At 38.7% G+C, this 24559-nt stretch overlaps 1 protein-coding gene across 1 annotated transcript in view; it reads right to left on the bottom strand.

Moving 5' to 3' along the window:
- Positions 1-24559, bottom strand: part of CFAP58 (cilia and flagella associated protein 58) — a gene marked incomplete at both ends in the record, with an annotated part of 61364 nt that overhangs the window by 27327 nt on the left and 9478 nt on the right. Inside the window, 9 exons of the mRNA XM_082002308.1 lie at positions 253-476; positions 830-970; positions 5398-5544; positions 10183-10344; positions 14691-14882; positions 16026-16108; positions 17818-17977; positions 20156-20293; positions 22517-22711. Of these exons, the coding sequence (XP_081858434.1) occupies positions 253-476; positions 830-970; positions 5398-5544; positions 10183-10344; positions 14691-14882; positions 16026-16108; positions 17818-17977; positions 20156-20293; positions 22517-22711 (1442 nt within the window). The remainder of the gene's footprint in view (positions 1-252; positions 477-829; positions 971-5397; positions 5545-10182; positions 10345-14690; positions 14883-16025; positions 16109-17817; positions 17978-20155; positions 20294-22516; positions 22712-24559) is intronic.

Below are 24559 nucleotides of genomic sequence, written 5' to 3'. Positions count from 1 at the left end.
ATTATTTCAACTTTGGCCAAGATAACTTTTTTCCTCCTTTCCTCCTTCTTATATTTTAATTTTCTTAATTGCTGGTAAGTTGTTTTGTGAATTTAATCCAGTCTGTGTTTGAGGTCAAACCAAACAATCCCTTTCTCCAAGGTATAACGTTTGTCAATACAAATCTTTACCATGTATAAAACATATTTTCTGTCTCAAACACAGAATCGTGGATGCAGTCACTATGGAAATGTATTCAATCAGTTTTTCTACCTGAGCTCTTCCACATCAGCCACACTCTTGCCAAGTATTCCCTTCTCACGCCGAAGTTTTTTGATCTCCAGTTTGAGAAGTCGGATGTCTTCCACTCTTTGTCTGTATTGGGTTTCACCCTTGTTTAAGATGGACTGCTGGATTTTTATCTTTTCATAGAGCAATGCCACTTCATCATTGCGCCGAACAAGCTGGGACCCTAGGATATCTCTCTCGTTGATAACCTAAGGACACAGGGCAAAGCAATAATCTCAGTTACAGTTCCTCAGTACAATCCCAAAGTATCATGACTATAGTTGCATCAGTCAAAATCATGTGCATTAAGAGGTTTCACTATAGTTAGTGAAAGAAATATGGCAAGGGCCTAATAGTTTCACCTGTAAGGGTTCAGTCACCTGAATAGTTTAAACTATGTATTCCATTCACTTCAGTATCTTAACATTTTTGTTTCAATGACACTATAAAGCTTCAGTAGTACCACATTTACTGTAGCTGAGGATCTTGATCTTAAAAATATACTGGACAAATAAGGGAACCAAATGCAGTGTGTTTGAAAAGCCAAATTAGAGATTCCTACCTGGTCAAATTCCTTCTTCTGCTTCAGTCTCTCAGCATCAGCTTCAGCAATGATTTTTAGGAGTTTTCTCTCTTCTGCCTCCTGATTTTCAATAAAGTGTTTGGTTTCCAGAGCCTGTTTTTTCATCTTAAGCAGTTCAGACTGATGGAGTAAAAGAATACAGGTAAACTGCACTTAGTAACAACTTCCCATTATATAAACCTGGAATTAAGAATTAGGATTTTTTATTAAAATCTCACACATTCTTTTAGTTTCCTGAGAGGTACATATTTTGTTAGTTTTTGAGAACAAATCACTAAGACAAACATACATGAAGACCCATAAAGAAATGTTGTAAACAGTATTTTAACATCGTTGTGTTATACACAATAGAAATTTGAACAGATTTTTATCTATGACAGTCGTCCAAGTTATAATTCAGGGATACCTCATTTAATAAAAAATTTTAAAAATTAAATAAGTCATACTTGGAAAACTTTTCAATGGAGTTGTTATTCAAAGTTCAAACCAGTCTCGGATGTGAGAAATGGTATTCACCTATATTACATCTATGCTACGTAATATAAATCAGCATCAACTTCGGTCAGGCTTCAGACTGGAATAACAGAATTGGTAGAGAAGATGGCAACCATACATGGAACAGCAAAATTAAAGAGTCTTAGCACTTTTTTAGTGAGTGTGTAGATGAGGGAGACTGGGAAAAGGTGGAAGAAGTAATGTACTGTTACAGAGATTGCACACCACTAATGTAAACTAACACTGGAATGTGCCAAATAATTCTATCCCACTGTCATGAACTCTATAATTCAAGGCATGTATGCAGATAAAAACTAATAAGGTCTTCTTGGATTATTAGAAACTTCTATCATCGCTAAGCAATTAGTTAGAGCCAAGATGGAACTAAGTGACTACAGTCCATTTTCAGAGATAGGAAAACTTTCAAGCCTTGACGCAAAGAACTTGCCACAACTCTGACTCTTATAAAGGATGATGTTCAAGCTGCCTTTTGGGAAAGAGCATCATCCAATGCTGAAAGAATGAGGCTGTGATGAAGGCTGCACCTGCAAAAACATTGATTTAAGACAGACACAGTTCCATCGTAATAATAAAATAGCTTGTGCCATTCTTATTTTCTTTAATAAAATTCTCATTTTCCCATATGTGCAACACTCATATCTCTCTTACTCCCTGTTAGATGTTCATCAGAATCCATCAGCTGAATAAAAATGCAAGCCACTTCATATTGAAATGCAATCAACACTGTGCAAAAGCCGTCTACAAATGTAAAACTGCTCATGCGTTTGGCATTGCTGGATAATATTTTTTTAATATATCAAAATTCTATGTTCTCCTTATGTCAGGAAAAATATGAGTTGTAAACAAGAAGTTGTATTAGATGTTGGCAGCAAACATTCATATAAAGAAATCTCCTCACTGGAACGCACTAAGTTAAAATAAATCTGAACTGCCTTATGTACTAAAGAACATAAATACTTTAAGTCACACAAAGGCCCCGTGAGCTAACGGGAATTTCAGTGAGATTAAATATGCTAAAAACTACAGTATGAGGGTCTGTGTACATTAGGTAAGAGAAAAGGAAATGAATAAACACAGTCACTGTGCAAGCAGAAAAATGGCCAGGACTGAAACTGCTGTAAATCAGCACAGCTCATCTGAAGTTAGTTCAGAGAGTTTGTAAGAACTGAAGAATAGCCAGCAAGAAAGAAGAATTTATATGAGACCTATGCCAATATCTCAAACCAAACTCAAACCAAATTCTTGTTTAGCTTCTGAAATATTGGTGTAAGTGAAGAGGTTTTTTTATTTGTTCTAGAGGTGGGAGGAAAATATTAATTTTATAACAGGTATAACTGGGGCTGGACACAGAACGCTGAAATAACAAGTCAGAGGTTTTACATCCAGATTTCTAGAAAATGCTAAATAAATTAAAAAAAAAAAAAACAAGACATGCACGAACATCTACAAAAATATACAAAAGCACTTAACAGCAGCTCCAACCTGGAGGGCCATAGTTCTTATAGCTTTCTGACATGTATTTTTCAGCATTCAGATGCTTTGTTCAAGCCAGTCTGATCCACAAACCTGTATGAAGGCCAACTGAAACCAAAATATGGCATTGTACTGGCTTTAATGGAGTTTGGATCAGGCGTCCTCTGTTTCATTTACCACGATTACACATTTTTAAGACCTTTATGCCAGCTGAGGCAACCATAAATCCAATGTCTGTATAATCTCGTTCCTATGAATCCCAGTCCTCCATGATTTAGCACATTCTTTAAACTGCTTTCCCCGGAACAGCTTGCTTGCTTCCTTCACATCAGCACAAACAGGACAAATTGAAGCCAGGTTGCTACACAAGTAATTGCGTTCTTTTCTGCCTGTGTCAATCAGCTCCCTCTTTGAATTCTCTTCTGCTTAGTATTCTCTGAGCAGAGAAACTCAGGTAGAATACCAGAATGCCCTGAAGCTAGTCAGTAATGTGATGTCAGTGTATGGACATACTTGCTAGTGAATAATTGAGTGGGTAAACCATGTAGCACTCACACGTTTGTCAAATGGATGGCAGACAGTTCTGAGGTGATGAGGCAGAATTGGGGACTAGTTAAAGCAGAAAGCTGTGCACAGAAAATGAGATGCTGTTTGTCTTCTCCATCACTGATAGAACAACTCTGAGACAGATCAAGTACAAGAACACAAATTCATCACCTTTTTACAAAGCTCTATTGACATCTTGTCATAACTGTAATGTGCTGAGAGGGGCTGAAAACTCAAGGAGTCATTGCAGCATAGCAATAAACTGACAAAAGAAAACATTGTGGAAAGCAGCAGGGGACTTTTGGGTTTGGGAGGTGTTGTTTGTTTCCTAGTTTTGGTTTTCTTCTAGTGCTTAGCGAAGAGAAAAAATAAGCTGCTGTGGACACTAACTCTTTAAATCTTTTGAGAGCACAGCAAACTGGGTTGAGATATCACCACAAATCTAACAGTTTATCTAAGGATGGGCTGCAGCCAGTGCTGAGAAGAACCAGAGCTTCAAGCTCAGATTTCCTGTGATTTAAAACAGATTCTTGCTGTTGTATACTACAATATTAAAATAACTTTCTATGCAGAGGGACCTACTAAAAGGCACTGACTAACTCCCAGAAGACTAATGCTTGCTAGTCACACAGAAACACATGACTGTGACGTGTAATATAATGGGGTTTGCACTTAAAAATAGCAAAGAGAAATAAGTTTTTTAAAATAAAAGCTTGAATTATAAGTGTCTATATTTAAAAGTTTGCTAGAATCAGGCTATTCCCAGAACCCACATTTCTGCAAGCAAAACGGAACTTTTAGTAAAAATGTTCAGTCACCAAGAGATGTAAAGCTTCCAACAGACAATCCAGGACCTTTCCAATTATGATTATAGGCAGAGATTAAATTTCACAGTATCACAGAATAATTAAGGTTGGAAAAAACCTTCAAGATCATCAAGTCCAACCATTAACCCAACCCCACCATGCCCACTAAACCATGTCCTGAAGTGCCACATCCACACATTTTTTGAACACTTCCAGAGATGGCGACTCCACCACCTCCCTGGGCAGCCTGTTCCAATGTTTGACCACCCTCTCAGTAAAGACATTTTTCCAAATATCCAATCTAAACCTCCCCAGGCACAGCTTGAGGCCATTTCCTCTAGTCCTATCGTTAGTTACTTGGGAGAAGAGACCAACACCCACGCCGCCACAACCCCCTTTCAGGTAGTTGTAGAGAGCAATAAGGTCTCCCCTCAGCCTCCTCTTCTCCAGACTGAACAACCCCAGTTCCCTCTGACACTCCTCATAAGACTTGTGCTCCAGATCCCTCACCAGCTTTGTTGCCCTTCTTTGGACACGCTTGAGCACCTCAACGTCCTTCTTGTAGTGAGGGGCCCAAAACTGAACAAAGGATTCAAGGTGCGGCTTCACCAGTGCCGAATACAGGGGCACGATCACTTCCCTACTTCTGCTGACCAGACTTTTGCTGATACAGGTCAGGACGCTGTTGGCCACATGGGCACACTGCTGGCTCATATTCAGTCGGCTGTCAACCAGCACCCCCAGGTCCCTTTCCGCCAGGCAGCTCTACAGCCACTCCTCCCCAAGCCTGTAGCGTTGCATGGGGTTGTTGTGACCCAAGTGTAGGACCCTGCACTTGGCCTTATTAAACCTCATACAGCTGACCTCTGCCCATCGATCCAGCCTGTCCAGATCCCGCTGCAGAGCCCTCCTACCCTCCAGCAGATCAATACTCCCATCCAACTTGGTGTCATCTGCAAAGTTACTGAGGGAGCACTTGATCCCCTCATCCAGATCATCAATAAAGATATTAAACAAGATATTTGTCAGATATACAGAAGATTTATGTAACTAATACCTCTAAAGGGTACTGTGATCTTGTGCTTCAATTACAGAACAGTTTATTAATATACAGCAAAACAACTACCACACACCAGGAACGTAATGCAGTCTGTGAAATCACGGAAACCATTCTTTTTAAGAAGGTGGATCTGTAAAGTCTCTTACTTTCAGTGATTCCTTCTCCTTCTCTGTTCGCTGATGTTCTAGATGTGCTTTCACAAGGGCTGCTTCTTTGTCTGTGATCTCTTCTTTCAGCTGATCCACCTGATGTGTCACAATTTTCAGTTTCTTCTTCATTTCTGCTATCTCATCCTAGTAGGACAGGAAGTGTGAGCACAGAGAGGGATCAAAAAAGAAGTTGTTTGTGACTGGGAGTTCAGACTACTTTGATGTTGGAAAATGTAGCCACGGTGCTTGAGAGGAGATCTGTTGTACCTACCGCAAGACATTATTTTTTAAACAAACAGATCAAAACAGTTTCATCAAATGACAATTTTTTGTTTATGCTAGCATGACATTGCAGTAAAAAAAGCCTTTAATAGATACATTGACAAAAATAATGACCACCAGTTATTAATGTAATAAGCCATTTAATCTAAAGTGCTGGACACATGATAATAACTAGAAGGTGATCCAAATTAATAAGATACTGATCCTATCCATCTGTTTTCATACATCTAATCATGTGTTTTTCAATAAGGTTGTATGCAGTTGGGCACCAATGTTTGGAGAGAAGCTGTTTTTGTGCAAAGGAACATACCCATAAGATACCTATATGCCTGCAAGGGACCATAGGAAATGCTTATCTCCATTTTGCCTGTATGCTAGCTTGCACAGAGTTGCAAGGGGGAAAAGAGTGTGCTCAGAGATTGAGAAGCCCCTGGTATGAAAATATTTAGCAGATATTTTAAGCTCAAAATACAGAGCAAAAAGCCTAGTAGCACTGCAGAGAGGTCAGGTCACTAGGAATACAGAATCACAGAATCATTAAGGTTGGAAAAAACCTTCAAGATCATCAAGTCCAACCATTAACCCAACCCCACCATGCCCACTAAACCATGTCCCAAAGTGCCACATCCACACATTTTTTGAACACTTCCAGTGATGACGACTCCACCACCTCCCTGGGCAGCCTGTTCCAATGTTTGACCATCCTCTCAGTAAAGACATTTTTCCAAATATCCAATCTAAACCTCCCCAGGCACAGCTTGAGGCCATTTCCTCTAGTCCTATCATTAGTTACTTGGGAGAAGAGACCAACACCCACGCCGCCACAACCCCCTTTCAGGTAGTTGTAGAGAGCAATAAGGTCTCCCCTCAGCCTCCTCTTCTCCAGACTGAACAACCCCAGTTCCCTCTGACACTCCTCATAAGACTTGTGCTCCAGATCCCTCACCAGCTTTGTTGCCCTTCTTTGGACACGCTTGAGCACCTCAACGTCCTTCTTGTAGTGAGGGGCCCAAAACTGAACAAAGGATTCAAGGTGCGGCCTCACCAGTGCCGAGTACAGGGGCACAATCACTTCCCCACTCCTGCTGGCCACACTATTGCTGATACAGGCCAGGACGCTGTTGGCCGCCTTGGCCACCTGGGCACACTGCCGGCTCATATTTAGTCGGCTGTCAACCAGCACCCCCAGGTCCTTTTCTACCAGGCAGCTCTCCCGCCACTCCTCCCCAAGGCTGTAGCATTGCATGGGGTTGTTGTGGCCAAAGTGCAGGACCCGGCACTTGGCCTTATTAAACCTCATGCAGTTGGCGTCTGCCCATCGATCCAGCCTGTCCCGACCCCTCTGCAGAGCCCTCCTACCCTCCAGCAGATCAACACTCCCACCCAGCTTGGTGTCATCTGCAAACTTACTGAGGGAGCACTCGATCCCCTCATCCAGATCATCAATAAAGACATTGAAGAAGACCGGCCCCAAAACTGAGCCCTGGGGAACACCGCTTGTGACCGGCTGCCAACTGTATTTAACACCATTCACCACGACTCTCTGAGTTCAGTCATCCAGCCAGTTCTTTACCCAGCGAAGAGTACACCTGTCTAAGCCATGAGCCGCCAGTTTCTCCGGGAGAATGCTGTGGGAGATGCTGTCAAAGGCTTTACTAAAGTCCAGGTAGACAACATCCCCAGCCTTTCCCTCATCCACTAGGCAGGTCACTTGGTCATAGAAAGAGATCAGGTTTGTCAAGCAGGACCTGCCTTTCATGAACCCATGCTGGCTGGGCCTGACCCCTTGGCTGTCCTCCACATGCCCTGTGAGCACCCTCAAGATGAACTGCTCCATAATCTTCCCCGGTACGGAGGTCAGGCTGACAGGCCTGTAGTTCCCGGGATCCTCCTTCCGGCCTTTCTTGTAGATGGGTGTCACATTGGCAAGCCTCCAGTTGTCTGGGACCTCCCCTATTAACCAGGACTGCTGATAAATGATGGATAGTGGCTTGGCAAGCTCCTCTGCCAGCTCTCTCAGAACTCTTGGGTGGATCCCATCAGGCCCCATAGACTTGTGGGTATCCAGATGGCTTAACAGGTCCTTAACTGTTCCCTGTTGGATTATGAGGAGATATATATATAGATAGATATATAATAATATTATGAGATATATATATTATGATTTTTGGGGGGGGGGGTGAGGAGATATATATATATACACACTATTCAGAGCAGAAAGGTTCTGCCCATACAAAATTAAGAAACTGTTCTGCTCATTGCAGTGATGGCACATGTTGTGAAATGGAATGGAAGCTAGTAAATTCAATGCTTGGACAGACATGCTCTTCTGGATCTAATGAAAGTAGCTTTAGAAGCTATTACTCCTCTGCAAGAGGCTGCCATCTCACAGAGAAGACATCATAACCTTTCATGTGAATACATTCTGTTTCAGTACAAAACCAGGGTAGCTTAGAGCCCTTTCAGCACTGTCCATCATAGGTGTGGATTTACTTGACAAATGAGTGATTTTTTTTGCATGAAATGCTTCACATAGTTAAGCAAGATCTTGAGTCATGGTAGTCTTCACAAGTCCCGATAGTAGGCTGACAGCCCTCAAAAACAAAATCTGTGGATTCCACGCTTACATGGCAAATTAAATAAACCATAAATAAATGTGGCAATATGCCATTAGGCCCACCTGTTTGCATGTTCAGTCACTCCTGTGAATGCAAAAGTCATAGTAAAAGCTGCCTTTGCCAAATAACTTATATATCTCTTCAATGAGAGAGATTTAAAATACAGTGCTCGGACAAGTACCCAAGTACATTCCTAATTCTGTACTTAATGAAGAACAGTAAGAACACACAATTCCTGCCAACATGCCTCTTGATCAACTAGCTTAAACAATTGAGCTCCTAACACCAAAAGAAACCCCAAGGATGATATTTATCTCATATTAACAGCCTGCCAGCATGTATTTTCCAAGAGATTTTACTGAGCTGAACATTATGGTACTCTGGAGACCACTAGCTAGGTGGACAACAGGGGATCTTTCCACATTAAGCAATCCAAAAACATTTACATCTAGCTTTATCTAAACAAGCTTCTTCAAATTTGTTTTACTTCTCAAAAGGAAAAAGAATTTACCATAATTTTTAACACAAACCTCTTTTTCTTTTTTTTTTTTTTTAAAGCTGGCTGACCTGTTACTGAACTATGAATGGCTATTTTTTCACTGCTACACATAATATTGCCTTGGCCAAAAACATCTTTTGGGGGTCAGCTGTCTTCTCACACAGGACTTGCTAAAGAAGTTTTATGGTAAGCCAAGTAAGCTATTGAAGTCTGAACACCAGCCTCTAGCAACTGTAACCGTGAACAGCATTGTGTGTAGCACCATATAACATTCAAAACCTGAAAAGTCTGATGAGTTCATTGGTTCATTTTGTAACTCAGCACATAGATGCCAGTTCTTTATAAGTAAACACATTTATGTTGTATATTAAAAAAATAAAAATCACCAGCGTTGCAATTTTTCACCCTTATTTCTCCTGTGAGAGTTTTTGGGAGCAGTGAATCCCAACACCGCATCCACTGATGAGAGGCAGACAAAGGTCAAGTAAAACATCCCACATAAATGCAAAATTGTTCATTCCTAATCAAATTCAGCACACAACTGGGTAGGAACTTGGACAGTTCATTTCCACCTGCTCCTCAAGCAAAACACCTACCTGTTCAAACCAGAGTATAAAATGGTAATCTACTATATATGTTTACATTATAAATCCTTATTCTGAAATAACCCAAGGCTGTAAATCACAGCTATGCAAGGTCCCAATCTCTGCTAATTGCAATAGGATTTGTGTAGTATTTTAGATCGTTACATCAGAATAAAAGAATGCATCCTTAAGTGATCTGTTCTCTTCCTCTAGTATTGTTAGTGAGATCCTCAAGGAAGAGAGAACGGAGAGAATCATTATCTGAGGAAAATGACACTCCTTGAAAGGAACAAGCGAGATGGAAGCATTAAGTTCTGTCAGAAAACTCCACTTCAGCTGGGAAAGTGTTCCCTCTGCTTTCTAAATCATGATTCACAGTAATGTGCATACACATTCAGAGCTAAGGAGACAATCTTATTCCCCTTATATCCTATTTCCCATACATGCAGACAACTCCTAAAGGGATAAACCAGAGTGGAGTCAGGATGGAAAGGAAGAAGTTTCTTCTCTGATTGAGTTTTATGATTCTGTAACTCCAGTGTACTGTTATTTTATGCATGGTTTGAAGCAGGGATATTGCCACATGATGACTGTGGATCCTATTTCCAGTCCAAATACAAACTGTCCAGATAAAATGTCAGGGACCTAAAACATTCATTTCTCCAAAACACACAGGAATGAAGAAACCACTTCTGCCATTTATCCAGTGAGCTTTCCTTTTAACAAATTAAAATTAGATCAGGAAGAAAAAACAATAAGAGCAGAGAGAAAAACACAAGGAAAAATGTATCTTTTTTACCTTAGCTTCAATCAGATTTTTACTGTACAGGTTCCTCTCTGTTCTCACAGCTTCACAGTGGGTTTGTTGCTGTTTTAATTTAATTGTAGACTCTGCTACTTTCTTCTCATAGTCACAGATCTGCATTTCCTGTATTTCAACATCTTTCAGGTGCTGGAGGACCTGGAGTGGAAAGAAGGACGTGAACACGATTAAACCATCATCACAAGACTGTAAGGATGGGACAGAGTTTGTGATTTTATTCTAAGATGACAAGTTCAAGAAGTGTTAAGAAGTTTTGGCTACAGTTAAATATAACTTCATTCCGAGTACAAGTTTAACCTTTCTGGATTGCTTATATGACACAACGTTATATTTTAATCTCATACCTAGGTTTTGTTCAAGACTAAAACTTATAGATGTGCAGATATTTATTTTAAAAACAAGCTACTGAAAATATTGCCATTGAGTGGGTTCAATAAAATCAACATAAACAGCTTTCATCAAGACTAGCCTTAGGTTATTTATAGAGCAAAGCTAGACTTTGTGTGTTGTTTTGGATGTCAGCTGTATGATAAGATGAATAAACACACATACATTTTTCCAAGAGGACCTGCATGTACTCATATATTCTAAGAACCTAACTTTTTTTAATGAACACAGGATCACAATCTGTTGATATATAATTGCAATAATAAGAAAGTCAGTTAATGTAACTTACACTTGATCTAAACAAACAGGTAATCACCATTAGTTGCTTCCATGAAGGATTAGAAATAATGATGTGAAGATTATCTAAAGAGAATGGAGTATTGTAGACTGTAGAAAGAAGATGATCACATGCAGTATTAATAAACAAAAGTACAAAATTTTATAGACACCTTTATTAAACAATTTCCACCATAACAATACCTAAGAATTACTATGTTAAAGGAGCAAAAATACAAATAGTTGCTAATCTATTGATGGGCTTCCTAATTATTTCTTTTAAATGTAAAAATCTCCCTCCTGTTGTACAAAGTCGAAAACTGAGGTGCACAAACAAGCAGTATTTAAACAGAATCCAGCATTACAAAGAAAGAAGATTAAAAGAAATAAAAAGAAAACTAAAGCGTACACACATCAAGAACATAATTTTTCAGCTTCACTGCCCGGCGGAGAAAACAATGCCACCCTTAAAGCTGGGAAAAGATCAAGCATTAAAGAAAAAGCTGAGAAATCACACGGACAAAATCCAGGAGAGAAGTCCATTTACAACTGATTTCATACCCAGTTCTGGTATGACTCTGTTTTTGAAGGTAGCAGTTTGAACTAAGATTTATGTTGATATGTCAAAGCAAAAGGATAAACAAAAACGTTTACATCAAATAGTCAATAACTGCAAAATCTGCAGGCAACAATGTTGACTTGTCCCTTGTTTTAGCAGTAAAGCCTTGTGAGGTCTAGTTATGGGACAGGAGCTTAATTAATTGATCATTCTACCAGGCACCTCCAACCAACTTTGAAGATGGGGGATAGCTAAATATACAAAATTTTATTACAGCAGCAGGAATACAATTCCAGCACATTTGTAGCTGACTGCAGAGGATCCCAGGAACTGCTTACAATGCAATACAAAAAACACAGTTTATAACCTACTCCTGCCTTTTCCTTTTCTGTTAAAACAACCTGCCAATAGTAATAGCAGGGAGAAGAAATCAATAAGGCATGTTTTCTATCTGCACTATGGCAATCATAGGCTGGAGCCAGATTTGAAAGTAGGTCACTGCATTTGTAAGTCTTTTACTTGGTTTTGATACAATATAAGTGCAATAAGCTTGTGGACTGTTTTCTGAGTTGTGCTCATAGGCTGCATGCTGACTCTGCTTTTTCAGGAATGATTAAACCCAAATAATTCTTCCTTATAAATACAGAAAATATATATGCAATGTTTCCCAACAGAGCCCTGTGGGACGTTGAACATCCTCAATTCTGATTTAGTTGATAGAACACTACACCTCTCAGATTTGGCAATGAGGGGCCAAAGCTAAGCAGAAAGTATTAGATATTCATAGTTTTCTCTTGTACTCTCACAGGTTTTTTTATCTGTATACTTACCTATCACCTACTGTTGGTTACCTGTTTAGCTCAGTGAACCTACTCAAGATCTCAGTAACCGCGCCATCCTTATTTGCTTACTTTTATTTAACCACTCCAAAAGTGCTGCCGTGGTCTTAATGATATGCCTGTTCAGCATTAGGTTTTCCAAAAGATTATGCAAATTTAAAAAAGGAAATATGTTCTTTAATTTTCCTGTATTTGGTGTTAAACTGTAAATGTAACATTGTAAATGGCTTTTTTAAAAAAAAAAACAAACAACGTATTACAGACTGGTTTTGTGACCTCTCGTAGGGCACAGTCAGGGAACACTTCAGGTGAAACTGAGCTTCACTGTTTCCTTTTCAGTACCCTAACCCTTCCACAGGGAAACTAAGATTTCATAATCTAAGAATTTCAATTAAAAAAAGAAATATTCTACTAACATTTGTTGCTCAGTAATACAGACTACACAACAAAGAACAAAGAGTCAGATTTTTTTCTCATTTGTGGTGGCTAGTCTAGACATGAGACTATTCAACAAGTGGTGGCAGCTTAAAACTGGTACAAATGAGCAGTCAGACAGGCCAAAAATTAGAAGAGCAAGTCTAGCATGAATTCTCACCACTAAAATCTTTTACTGTTGTGCATTTTACTTTGCTGACTCTGTTCATCAGTTAGTAGTAAATGTTGATTTTGAAAGAGGAATTCTGCAGCTCTGTAGATTCTGTCCTGCTATAAATAACCAGGCAGCTTTCAGAGACAGCATGGCTCTGTCTGCCTTGCAGGAGTTCCAAGAAGTCTTTGGACTTAGATGGGTTTTGCTCTTTCCCAGATCTTACACAATGCAGAAGGTGTGCAGTGAGCTTCTGCAGAGCTGGCTGGATGGTAAAAGGTGATGGAAGAGCATTGACTGGCCGTGTGGTTACTGCCCATCAGTAGTTTATTCCCCACCAGTTGTGAAATGGCTCCTGTAGTTTTGCAAGAGTTTCCAAAGTTTGCATAGGTTAAACAGTGAACCTAAATATTACCTAGTGGATATAATAATCGTGATCCTATGTCTTTCTTCTACCCTGTGTTTTGCCCTTCCAACCAATGAGCAATTTCATGTAGGGAACCTCTGCAGGGACACGATTATTGTCTCACATACTCCTGTGCTCAGAACTGCTCCTGCTGCTCTTCACCTGCAAGCTGAGTCAGGAATTGGCCCTTTAGTGAATGACAGAAGTGTGCAAGTACTTCAAAAACTTGCAGTCATAACGCGGGCATCATTATACAAACAGCTCAAGTGTCATAACCCGTTTACTGAGGCTCTGCCTTATAAGAGGTGACAGAAAATTTGCACCCAAGTGGCAGGGGAAAAAAAGAAAAAGTAAACAAGCAAACATTTGTCATTTTCTCCCTCAAAGTATTGTGAGCAACCCTAATCAGAATTGAAAGCAAGAGTCTTGTAATTCTGACTGTTATGAATTACTCCCTGCCCCTAGTATACAATGTTCTTAACTCATATCTATACTGATAGAAATGCACTATAAGGGAAAGATGCAAAATATGACTTTGCAACAAAGACAAATCTCACTTTCATGGAATATTATTCCAAGGAAATTAGAAAAGGTATTCCAGACAAGGGAGCATATACCATTCTAAAAATGATTTAAAAGCACCTGGTCACATGAAGTTGGAAAGAATAATTTTAAAGTGAAAAGATAGCAAATAACTTGTAAGTTAAAACAGTTTGAAAGCTAATCCCAGTAAATCAATGACCTTCTTTGAAGGCCCTTCAATGTGATCTTCAGCAATTAATGGAACATGTTACAACCATGTTTCTGAGTATACCGTCAGGAATAAAGTTGTACATAATAATGGAAAGCAGGCAACACAAATTTTATGCAGTGCTTCTCTGCAGCTCTTCCTGGAAAACTTCTATTTTGCAGATGAGTTTGAACATGTTCAGATGTTTTTCATACTAGGAGTAATCCTTCAAAATGCTAAGTCCCTTACAAAGATGTCGAGTACTGCCAGCTCTCACTGGCCTCAATTTGAGGACATCAGTAGTATGCAAGATAAGCTCCTTTGCAGATAATACAGAACAATCAAAAAGTAATTTCCAACTACATACAAGAGTTGCAATTGTGGGACTCAGGTATAAGAAGTCAGAGGCCTTGGTTTGAACTCCAGCCCTAGTTTCATTTCTCAAATGATTTCTGAATAAGAAAAATACATGGCTGGACTCCAAGTCTCTCGTAGAATACACACCCATTGATGAGGGTCCCCCAGAAAGAACCGAAACAGTAGAGGGAAATACACACTGACAAGAAGAAATCTTTGTAAACTGTGTGAAGAACACAGATATAAGCTTCCCTCCCACTGGCATATTAGGAAACCAATATATCATCTTTACAGTTTTGAGAGTAAGACAGGGAAGAACCACTTGCACAAAAAGCTATTCCTACCTTCTGTTTGAGCTCACTGGTTTCATTGATGAAACAATCTCTCTCCTTCTCCAACTGATAAATAATCTTCCTTTGTTTCTGAGCTTCATTCTTATAATTTTGGATTTCTTCTTCCAAGTTCTTCTTTGACTGTTCATGGAGCTTCACCAAATTTATCTGCTTCTGAGTGGCACTGGTAGCCTTGACCAAGTTCTACAGGGAACACAAAATGATTCTTGAGCTGAAAGGGCAACACTGCAACCACTATGAGAAAAACATGCCATTGTCTAAGTGGATTATGGACTTCCCAAAGTTATTACCCCTTATCTAATTTGTTCAGTTGAAGTACTCAAGCCTCATAACCGAACTGCTAAATAGTGCTTTTTCTGATTCGAAGTTAAAACACTAGTGTCTGCATTACAAAAAGAAAAATGGATAGGATTCTTTACAAGTGGATATAAGTAATGACTGGAAAAACCTTACCAGCTTTAAGGCATTTAGATTGTAAAGCATATTAATGACCAGTAAAATAAATAATAAAGCCAAACGCCCTTCCTTCTCATGTCCTAAAAAGCAAGTTTAAACTGGAAATTAACCAAGCTTGGTTTAAAATTCTGCATAAGGACTAAACAGAAAACACCAAAATACCATCTTTATAAAATCAGCCTTCTGCTCCCACTTGGAAATTTATTTCCCTATACAAAACAGGTATTTGTTTACCGCCAAATCTGAGCCTCTGCTAGAGTCAATACATGGGACAGTGAATCTATACCAAGTAAAGCACCTCAGAAATCATCTTTTAGCATTGAATTTACTAGATTACACTTCTGGAATGCCCATAAACATGAGATGTTATCCTGCAGTACAAGAACCTTGGGCTGATGGAAAATGATCAGTATGAGAAATGGACCTAAAAGCAAGGATTAGTATTAGCACAGCCTGCCAAGCTGCTATGTGATGCATCAACATTTTGGTTTGTTCTTTTACTAGCAAAGACTTAGTTTGCCTAGATTGATATTAAACTTAATATGCTACAGAGTGTAAAAGCATAGATGTAATGAAGTCTTTGGTTATCAGACAACGGGTTTGCAATAAAGGTGAACACATATAGCATTGTTTGAACACCCTGATGGTTTATATGTTAAAACTTAAAAACCTTTTGTGTATTTATGAGTACTAACGTTATTTCAATGCACAGAAAAGAAGCACTATGTGCCTCTGCTTAAGGAAATCTGAATGCTTTACTTAATATTATTTATTCTACAACATTTCTGTGTCGCTGTGAGTGTTTAAACTACAGACATTTCATTCTCAAGCTATGAAATTTGTTTATCAGTATTACCAATGCAAGCTCACCTTGCTTAGCATATCCCTTTCCCTCACAAGCTCATCTATAGCTTTCTTGTCAATCTCCACTTGCTTTTTGGCAGCCTCCAACTCTAGAGAAAAGGAGGAAAAAGAATAAATCCTGGCTTCAAACTGTACAGCTGTTAAAAATGCACAAACAACTTAGTGGACTTTTTAAAAAGCCTTAACATTACACGATCTGTTCAATTAGCTGTGACCAGGTTTTGCAACCTCAGTTATCAGCTAATGATGCTAATACTTATTTGGGTACTTAGAAGAACTTAGAACAACTCAGGCACAGTAATTAATGGTATAAGAACTTATTATATTTGGGTGTTCAAACCAAGATACCTCAAAGAAGTTGTGTTTGCAGAAAACATGAAGCACACTGAAAATCAGAGCCTTTTAAGAAGCTTCAGTGTGAGCATCCAAAAATTAAGGCACTTACAAAAACAGGGACTTTTGGAATTATTTTAATCCCTCTATGTGAAATCCAGCTCTCCTCTGAAGCAGTGAGGTTCTCCTGGCTTCAGTGGAGTTAAAACTACTTGCTATGGGTCAAAATTAACACTGCGCATATACTATTAAAAAGATATTAAAAATTGAAGACATGTGCTTTCACTATATTTTAAAATTAATTAAAACCTGCTACACTAACACTGCAACTCAGGAAATGCAGTACACTGGAGTGCTAAGATATGTCAAGTATTGCAAAAAGACATGTTATTAGTAGCCATTCTCAGGCATTTCAGTACAGATTTGAATTTCCTAAGTTCCCCTCTCCTTTCTAGTACAGAGCATGACCTTAAGCAGTACTAGCAAAATGCTTGTGGGAAAGCTTTTCCACCCTCACAGAGATGCAAGAAAAGCAAACACAACTGTCCATAAGTACAGTTATACAGAAGGATTCAGATCTCGTACATGCAGTCTCTTCAGGACACAAGCTAGAAACAAGCGAGAGCAGAGAGGCATTTATGCCAGTATATATCAACTTGAACTAGATTAATTTTGTAGCTAAAGGGGTTTTTCTTCCCCAAAAAGTGAAGTCTCACCAACTCAAATATTTTTCCAACTTCGTAATATTATTTTAGGAAAAAAAAATGTTTTTTCTGAAAATCACTTTGAAAATTTGTCTATTTTTATTTCAAAGTATATTTGATTTTCAAATTTATTTGCATTTTAGATTTTTTTAAAAAGTCATTTTAAATGCTAAAAAATACCCAAAAAGTTCTTTTTTAAAGTTAAACAAAATATTTTGTTAGACCCAAGGCATTTTCTTCCAAAATTTCCATTTGGAAAAAAAGTTGAAAGTTCCTTCTCAAAGTTTTCCAGATCTGGTACCAGGTCAGTCAATTCTTGGACAGCTCTAGTATCCACGCTGCCCAACTGAAGTCCTCACATGCTCATATTCACTTCCAGGCTGTAACTATTCAGAAGAATCAAACCAGGAAAAAAAGTGTGTCCTAGCAATGTCTGATTTCAATAAGCTCTGAGATTGCTTCTTTCTCACAGGTCAGTGCAGGGGCAATGAAGGTATATTGGGGACGACTCTTCATGTGACATGGCACAAATTGGCACACCACAAAGTTCAGGTATGCCTGTTATATTTTCACCCCACATATGCTACATTATGAAAATTCTGTAAGCCTACAAGGTTTTTAAAATGCTGATGTAGATTCCAACTGTCATTTATACAGTCTCATCCTAGGCGCTAAAGGAGAATAATCCTAACAGGAGGATGTACCCTGAGTGAATAAATTACGAATCAAAAGACAGATCCACCCATTGGTTAGGTACCTACCTCTCTCCAGTCTAGATATTTGATTTTTTAGGGTGTTCCTCTCATGTCCTGCATCAACTTTTTGCTCCTCTGCAACTCGCAGCTTATTCTGGAGAACATCTCTTACTTTGTTCAGCTTTGAAATTTCAAGGCGCATCTGAGTCAATTCATCCTCTCTGGCCTACAGAACAGCCACAAAGAAAGGGGACAGAAAGTATCCACAGAGAGAAAGTGCCTCTGTACTTGGTATATACTTATTCCATGAAATTCAGGAAGCAAAGGTATAAGTGTTGTGGGTCATCTGAGAGAAGATAATTAGCTAATGGAACAATATTAAACATAATTTAAACAAAGCTAGCTAAGGCAAGGAAAATTATAATCAAATCTTATGCTCTAGGGCTGATGATGATCAATAAAGAATCCCCAGCTGCAAACCTCAACCAGCTCTACTCAGTTAGTCCTGCATATCAAACACGGGCAGCTCTAATATCCTCTGATGTATTAGGGACAGTGATTGTGATGAGAAAGATATCTGCAGTGTGGTCTGGTTGCATGTGCCTAAATAGCAGGTATCTATTATCCCCATGTTTTTTATTGCCTATGGCTTTAAAGAAGAAGAAAATGTAGAGTGTGCTTCATTTGCTTTACAATCAAAACACTGCATAAAAATTAAGGAACTGGATACCAGGAAACACAACAAATAATCACAACAGAAATTTGTCTCTTTCCTTTTAAGAAGTAACTATGGCTCCCTTGTACAATTTAATGCCACTGTTAGGTTTCAGAGCCATCACAGACTACAGTGTTTCACTTACATCCTCAGATACTGATTCTCTAAGGTTTTTGATTCCTGCTATGGGAATATCCTCTGGGAGGATGTGAATCTCCTCAGTTCTTACTGACAATAACCTTCAAGGGATTTATGAGTACTTTGACAGTTCGCGTTGCCCAACACCGTAGTGGAGGCACTCAGCACACTGCAGGATGAAACTGCAAGCACAGTGCCAACAAAAAGGACATCTCAGATCATGACTAGGGTTCTTAGAAGCTTTAGTGATTTGGCTTAATTACTAACTGGGCAGTATCGTCTATTTTTTTGTTCCCAGAAGTCCATGTGTATGACTCTACAAGGTCCATCAACTTTTCTTGATGTTAGAATAAGATCATAGAATCAAAATCCTCTTTTTGACACTCTGGAGCCCCAAATGTAAATCACATTTGAACACATTGTTTGTAAGGTTTTAAAGAACCATGGTATTGCTAGAAGTAATGATAACCTTTTCCAGATAACCTGGAAAAGAGAGTAATTTGTTTCTCAAATAGGTAAGAAAAATATCCTCCAGTCTGCCTAACAAAACACAACAGAAAACAAGCTCCTACAACACAGCCCATTAAGGATCCAAATCAGAATCTTCTGTGTCATATTAGTTATGAACTGATCTTTTAATCAGTCAGTGGTTAGTTTTTATCATTCTAATAGTTCTCATTTCAAAAAAAAAGCTCTCCATTGACAAATAACCTTTTTATTCAGGTGAATTGGTTATACTGGATTAAACCTTGATAAGATAATGATTTTACACCTGAATTTTCGAATGTAGTGTTTTAACCCCAATGATGATACAAAGTGCAAGATATGGTAGACAGTATAATAACATCTAACACTTATACCTTACCCTTTATAACAAATGCTCTCAAAGTAGCCTAAAGACCATATGCAGAAATCATTTAATCCTTCCCCAGCTGAAACTCACCTGCTTCTGAGTGGTACAACCCAACTGTAAAATCAGGCAAGAAAACCATTTAGATCAGAAAGTAAACACCATCTTGGTTACTTATATTTAATGTCCACAACCAATACTGTGAGGGGAAAATTGTAGTGTTGGAAGCAACTTCCTTCAGTGGAAGCTATCCAGGACACTGTTATTATAATTCATTAATGTTTTTCAAGGGGTTTTGGCAACACTCTGATTATGTTAATCACTATAAGAAAGTCAGTTGTTGCTCTTATCTGAAGATCTCACAATTGAAAAAAGACCTTATGCTTGTCAAAAGCACCATGCATCCTTTATGAACACAATGTGTTGAGCATTTGGATTTATGTGTTTTATGAAACACAGCTCCTGCAGCAGGACAGGTGCTACACTGTCAGGTGATAGGGTTGGAGACTGCACCATGGTACCACCACAGAAAAAAAGGCATCCAGTGACAGCCAGATCTATTCCTAAAATCTCCTCAGATTTCCCCCAGAACTACCCATAGGAAACTTCTGGTACAAGAACTGGGGTCATCCTTGTCCCAGGTGTAAGACTGCCATCAGAGGGATACAGCTGATAGGATGCATGAACCTTCTGGCACTTACTTTCAGTTCTGCTGTCTTTTGCTGGATATCCTGCATCACCTCTTCAAACATCACATTATGCTGCTCGCTCTCTTGCATGAGCTTATTATTTCTCATCTGAGATTGCTCAAGTTCCTTACCAGCTCTTTCATTCAAGATCTGTTAAAGAACAATCCTATTAATTCTTTTTAATCTCATTACAATCTACATATACATGAAGACAAAACCTTCCATCTCCCCAGGAGATAAAAGCTGCTATTGTTGTCTGCTTAGAAACTGCTCTTCACTGGTGATGAAATTACTGATGTGAAATAGGATATATGTTCATATTGACTACAGGGAATTATAATTTCTAATGAATAACACAGCCAATGTCATCTTTTTTCCGGGAGTTTAGCAGGTCTCTTTTGCAGGTGGTAGATAAATATTGTACTATTTGTTAGGCATTTGGCAAGCATCACGTAACACAACAACTTGCTACATGTAATTACTGAAAATGAGTATGAGATTCAAATTACTTCAATCAACAGAGGGCAGGGGAGCTCTGCTGCTTAGCAAGCAAATCCTACATTAATATGCTGATAACATTTCTCTGGGCACATGGTTTGCTGAGACCAGGACACAACCATTTTCCTCTCTAATTTGTCTTCAGTCAAAAGCCCCAAACAGCAGTTTCATTGTTTCTATGGAGAACATATACTTCAATACTGGAGCTGCCAGTCTTTTCTTCTGCTTGATGGGACTTCCCCTAACAGATATTACTCCATAAGTGAGAAAAGAACAATCATATTTTTCACTTCAAGAATTAACGTGTGATAAACTGATTAAGTCAGTATGTGCTATGCCCTTAACAAACATTAAAGGAAGAGAAGTAGAATCTCCCTCTTCTGAACGCATGCAGAAACAAAGACAATGTAAAACCAAGGAATTTGTTTCTTGTGTTGCAAATGTCAGGATGACACTGATTCAGGCGATTCTTTATTAAGACTTGGACATGGGTGGGATGAAATCTATAGTAGCTGTATCAAACCATCTTCACTGTCATGCAAGAAAGGATATTTTATTAGAAATCTCAGTGGAATAAGAGCAGGCATCACAGCCAGCTACAATTCAACTGAGAAACGATAACCCAATGACATTGCAATAACTGAGTCACTTTCTCTTGCAGATCTCTACTCTGACCCTTGCACAGTTAGATAGCCTGAGTTTTGGACAGACTTTTTTCAAAAAAACAATGCAAGGCCTCCACAAACACCTTCAAGCCAGCACAGGCAACAAAGACAGTGCAGTAGCCTGATTAATTAGCCTAGGCATAGCACTTTATGTGAAATACTGGTTTCCAGGATAGTTTGGACAATTGAATGCCCCTAATATCCGCACTTAGAAAGGCTGAAAGGGTTTATAGAAAGGAGGGGGGAGAATGGAACAGAACCAGGAACTATAGATATCTTATTTAAAAACAATGTGATTGTCCTCACAGATCATCGAGCTGCCCTCAAAAGCTATATCAAATCAGTGATATTCAGAGAAATAACCAAGTCTTCTCTGTAACTCTTTATGTGAAGTATTTTACTAAGACTCTATGTTGACAAAAAATTGTCAGACCCCTCTACCTTCACAAATTCAGGGTCCTGAAGGGAAGAAAAAGCCGTTAAAGTCATAAATTTACAAGATACACACAACTCCCAAGGAAGCTTCCCTTGAGGTAGGACTGTTTTACAGTGATGAGATCTTCCCTGCCATTTACTGAAATTGCTTCTCTGAGAGTTTCTGAAAGTCAGGGGAAATGGAATGAAAACCTGAAAATTCAAACACCTGCAGAACACTATGTTAGGACATTTCCAGATAAAGGTTTTAGAAACAGAATGGGAAAAATCAATCAAACAGGTTTACAAAGACAGTTCTCTGCTCTTTTACAGAAACTCTTCCACAAGCTTGAGAGGTAGATAAAAACTATTGTGACAGAGAAGAAAGAAGGAGGTCGGAGGTAAAATGACTTTACCAATGCCACTATAGTGAATCAGTGGCAAAACTGGCAATACATGTCAGAAGTCCAACCTGGCAGTCTCCTGTTACTGTCATCAGATCATCCATGCACTTCACAGACTTTGTTTTATTTGCTGTGATGTTTTCAAGATGATCTCTAACTACATCATTGCAATCCACTACTGATTTCTGTGAGGAAATCCATCTGAAATGTCAGCAAGGTTTACATATTTATTTATTAGTAAAGTAATATTTCTATTAAAATAAATATTTATTAAAATTTATTGACTTAAAACAATCTCTCTCTCTCTCCCTTCAGGAAAATCCTGTTTGTTCTTATTTTGACATCTGACCCTAATCTTAGACCTGATGAATATGGTGTGCCATGTACTCTACCTTCTGCTCTTTTAGATGCTGTTCCATTTTCAGTTGTTCCTCTTTGCTCCTCTGTATATGTTGCTGTAAATTCTTGATCTCAGCTTGCTTGTTATCCATTTCAGCTAGAAGATTTTTAAGCTCCTTCTCCATTTTTTCCTTCTTTCGAGCCTCTCGTGATGCCTCATTCTGATGCAGCTGGATTTCTTGCTGAAGCTATAATAATAGAGAAGACAAAAGTTTAAGTTCTGCTGCCTTTTATTCAGGAAAACAAGGCCTCTCACCTGTGCTTCTACTATGCTTGATTTTGAAAACAACAGTTTCTATACTACTGTACCCACTACTACATGCAATATGCCAGATCTTCTCAGAAGTAAATATGTTCTTTAGTGGCTGAACAAAAAGTCCTGCATGAGGGAACCTATTTACTGAGGACAAGAATTTGTTAAGCACCAGTCAGTTCACCTGCACAGAAGGGTCTGATGACACCGTTCAGACATAAAAGCATTCCTCTGGAGATGCAGTGGCACAAATGTCTTTTCAGTTGTGAGTTACTTGTAAAGTGATACTTTCTGAATGCAGTGTTAAAACTAATTTGGGCTTGATGTTATATTGCAATAATTTTTATGTTTATTTTTCTATCTCACCAGCAGAAACACTTATTACACTGATAGTAAAGGAACAAGACAGAGATGTCAGACCAGTGTTCATTTTCACAGCTGCTCTCAATCTTTCTGCTCTCAAAGTTCCTTTGCAGGAACTTTGAAAGATGAGCTTTCTCTCATATTTAATACACTGCCTTATGACTTCTGCTCTCTCCCTCCCCAAAAATGTGATGGAGCAGAATCAGCAGAGAGGAGACACAGCAGGGTGATCCACATGGAAATATGCAGTTCAGTCAGGGACCAGCAACTGAAAGATGTTCTTAGCTTAAAGATTCCTCTCCCTCTGAGCCTACAGATGAAAAGTTGCCAGAACTGACTGGGTCTTCAACAGGATCTTCAAACAGACATTGTCATTTAAGCAGTCTGAAGTGGAGAATAATTTCATAACGGAAGAATGGGAGGTAGTTACAAAGTCTAACAATCCGGTAAATTTAAGGGCTGATGAAGTGAATATCAGAAGATTAAGGCTGGCAAGATTCAATGAGTTTTGACAGGAGTTTCAATCCTCTCTCTTTTCTCCCATAGCCACAATGCTGTCAGAAAAGCAAAGGTTTATATTCTTTTGCAATACACTCCCAACCACTAGCTTTACAAACAGAAACAAGTTCTATTCATGAAACCTAGGCTGATCATTACTTTCCTATTTGTGATTAATAAAAACCTGTAAGCTACATGCTGCTTCCATCTCTTCTCTGTTCTGTAAGTGTTCTTTTCTGCTTTTCCTTTCTCCTGTTGTCTTGCTCCGGCCTCTATTTATATTCTGCTTTAAATTCTTTTACTCCTTATTATTATGATTTTGTATTTTGATGTATCAGAGTTCTGTATCCCATCTTCCACCCTTTTCTACTTTCTTTTCATTCAGTGTATATCCTATTGATCCTCCATTTTCTGTATCTATCTGGCTGCTATACACATTTAAAAGAATCCATACATATGGATCAGTCAAAGAACTGTCTACTCAGGCGGTCAGAAAAACAGGGAACCTAACTTAAACAGGAGACAAAACAAGTAAAGCTGAGATGGAATATGACTGCGCTCTACAGACACTGGTGAGATGAAAAACTATTTAAGCTGAAAAACAGTAGGCAGGATCGGTGTGAAGAAGAAAGTAGGAGGTCTCTAACGGTTAGAAAAGTGAGGTTCTGGAAAAGCTTCCCATAAGCAGTAGGGGAGAAAATAGCTTAATTAGCTTTTAAGTCAGAATTTGATACATTCCTAAAAACAATGGTATGGCATCATATAACAACCACTGCCAACAGCAAGGGACCTAGGATCTCCATTCCAGATCTATGTTCTAAGTGGTTCTTCGGTGACATAAGGATTTACAATGCAGAAAAAGAAACACATCTCAAGTATGAAAGAGAACTATGATTCAGGCAAAGGAACCTTGGTCTTATTC

The sequence above is a fragment of the Phaethon aethereus genome (genome assembly GCF_964289735.1).
Source record: "Phaethon aethereus genome assembly, chromosome: 7".
Classification (NCBI taxonomy): domain Eukaryota; kingdom Metazoa; phylum Chordata; class Aves; order Phaethontiformes; family Phaethontidae; genus Phaethon; species Phaethon aethereus.
The sequence above is the reverse complement of the archived record's forward strand: the minus strand, read 5'-3'. Positions and strand labels throughout refer to the sequence as shown.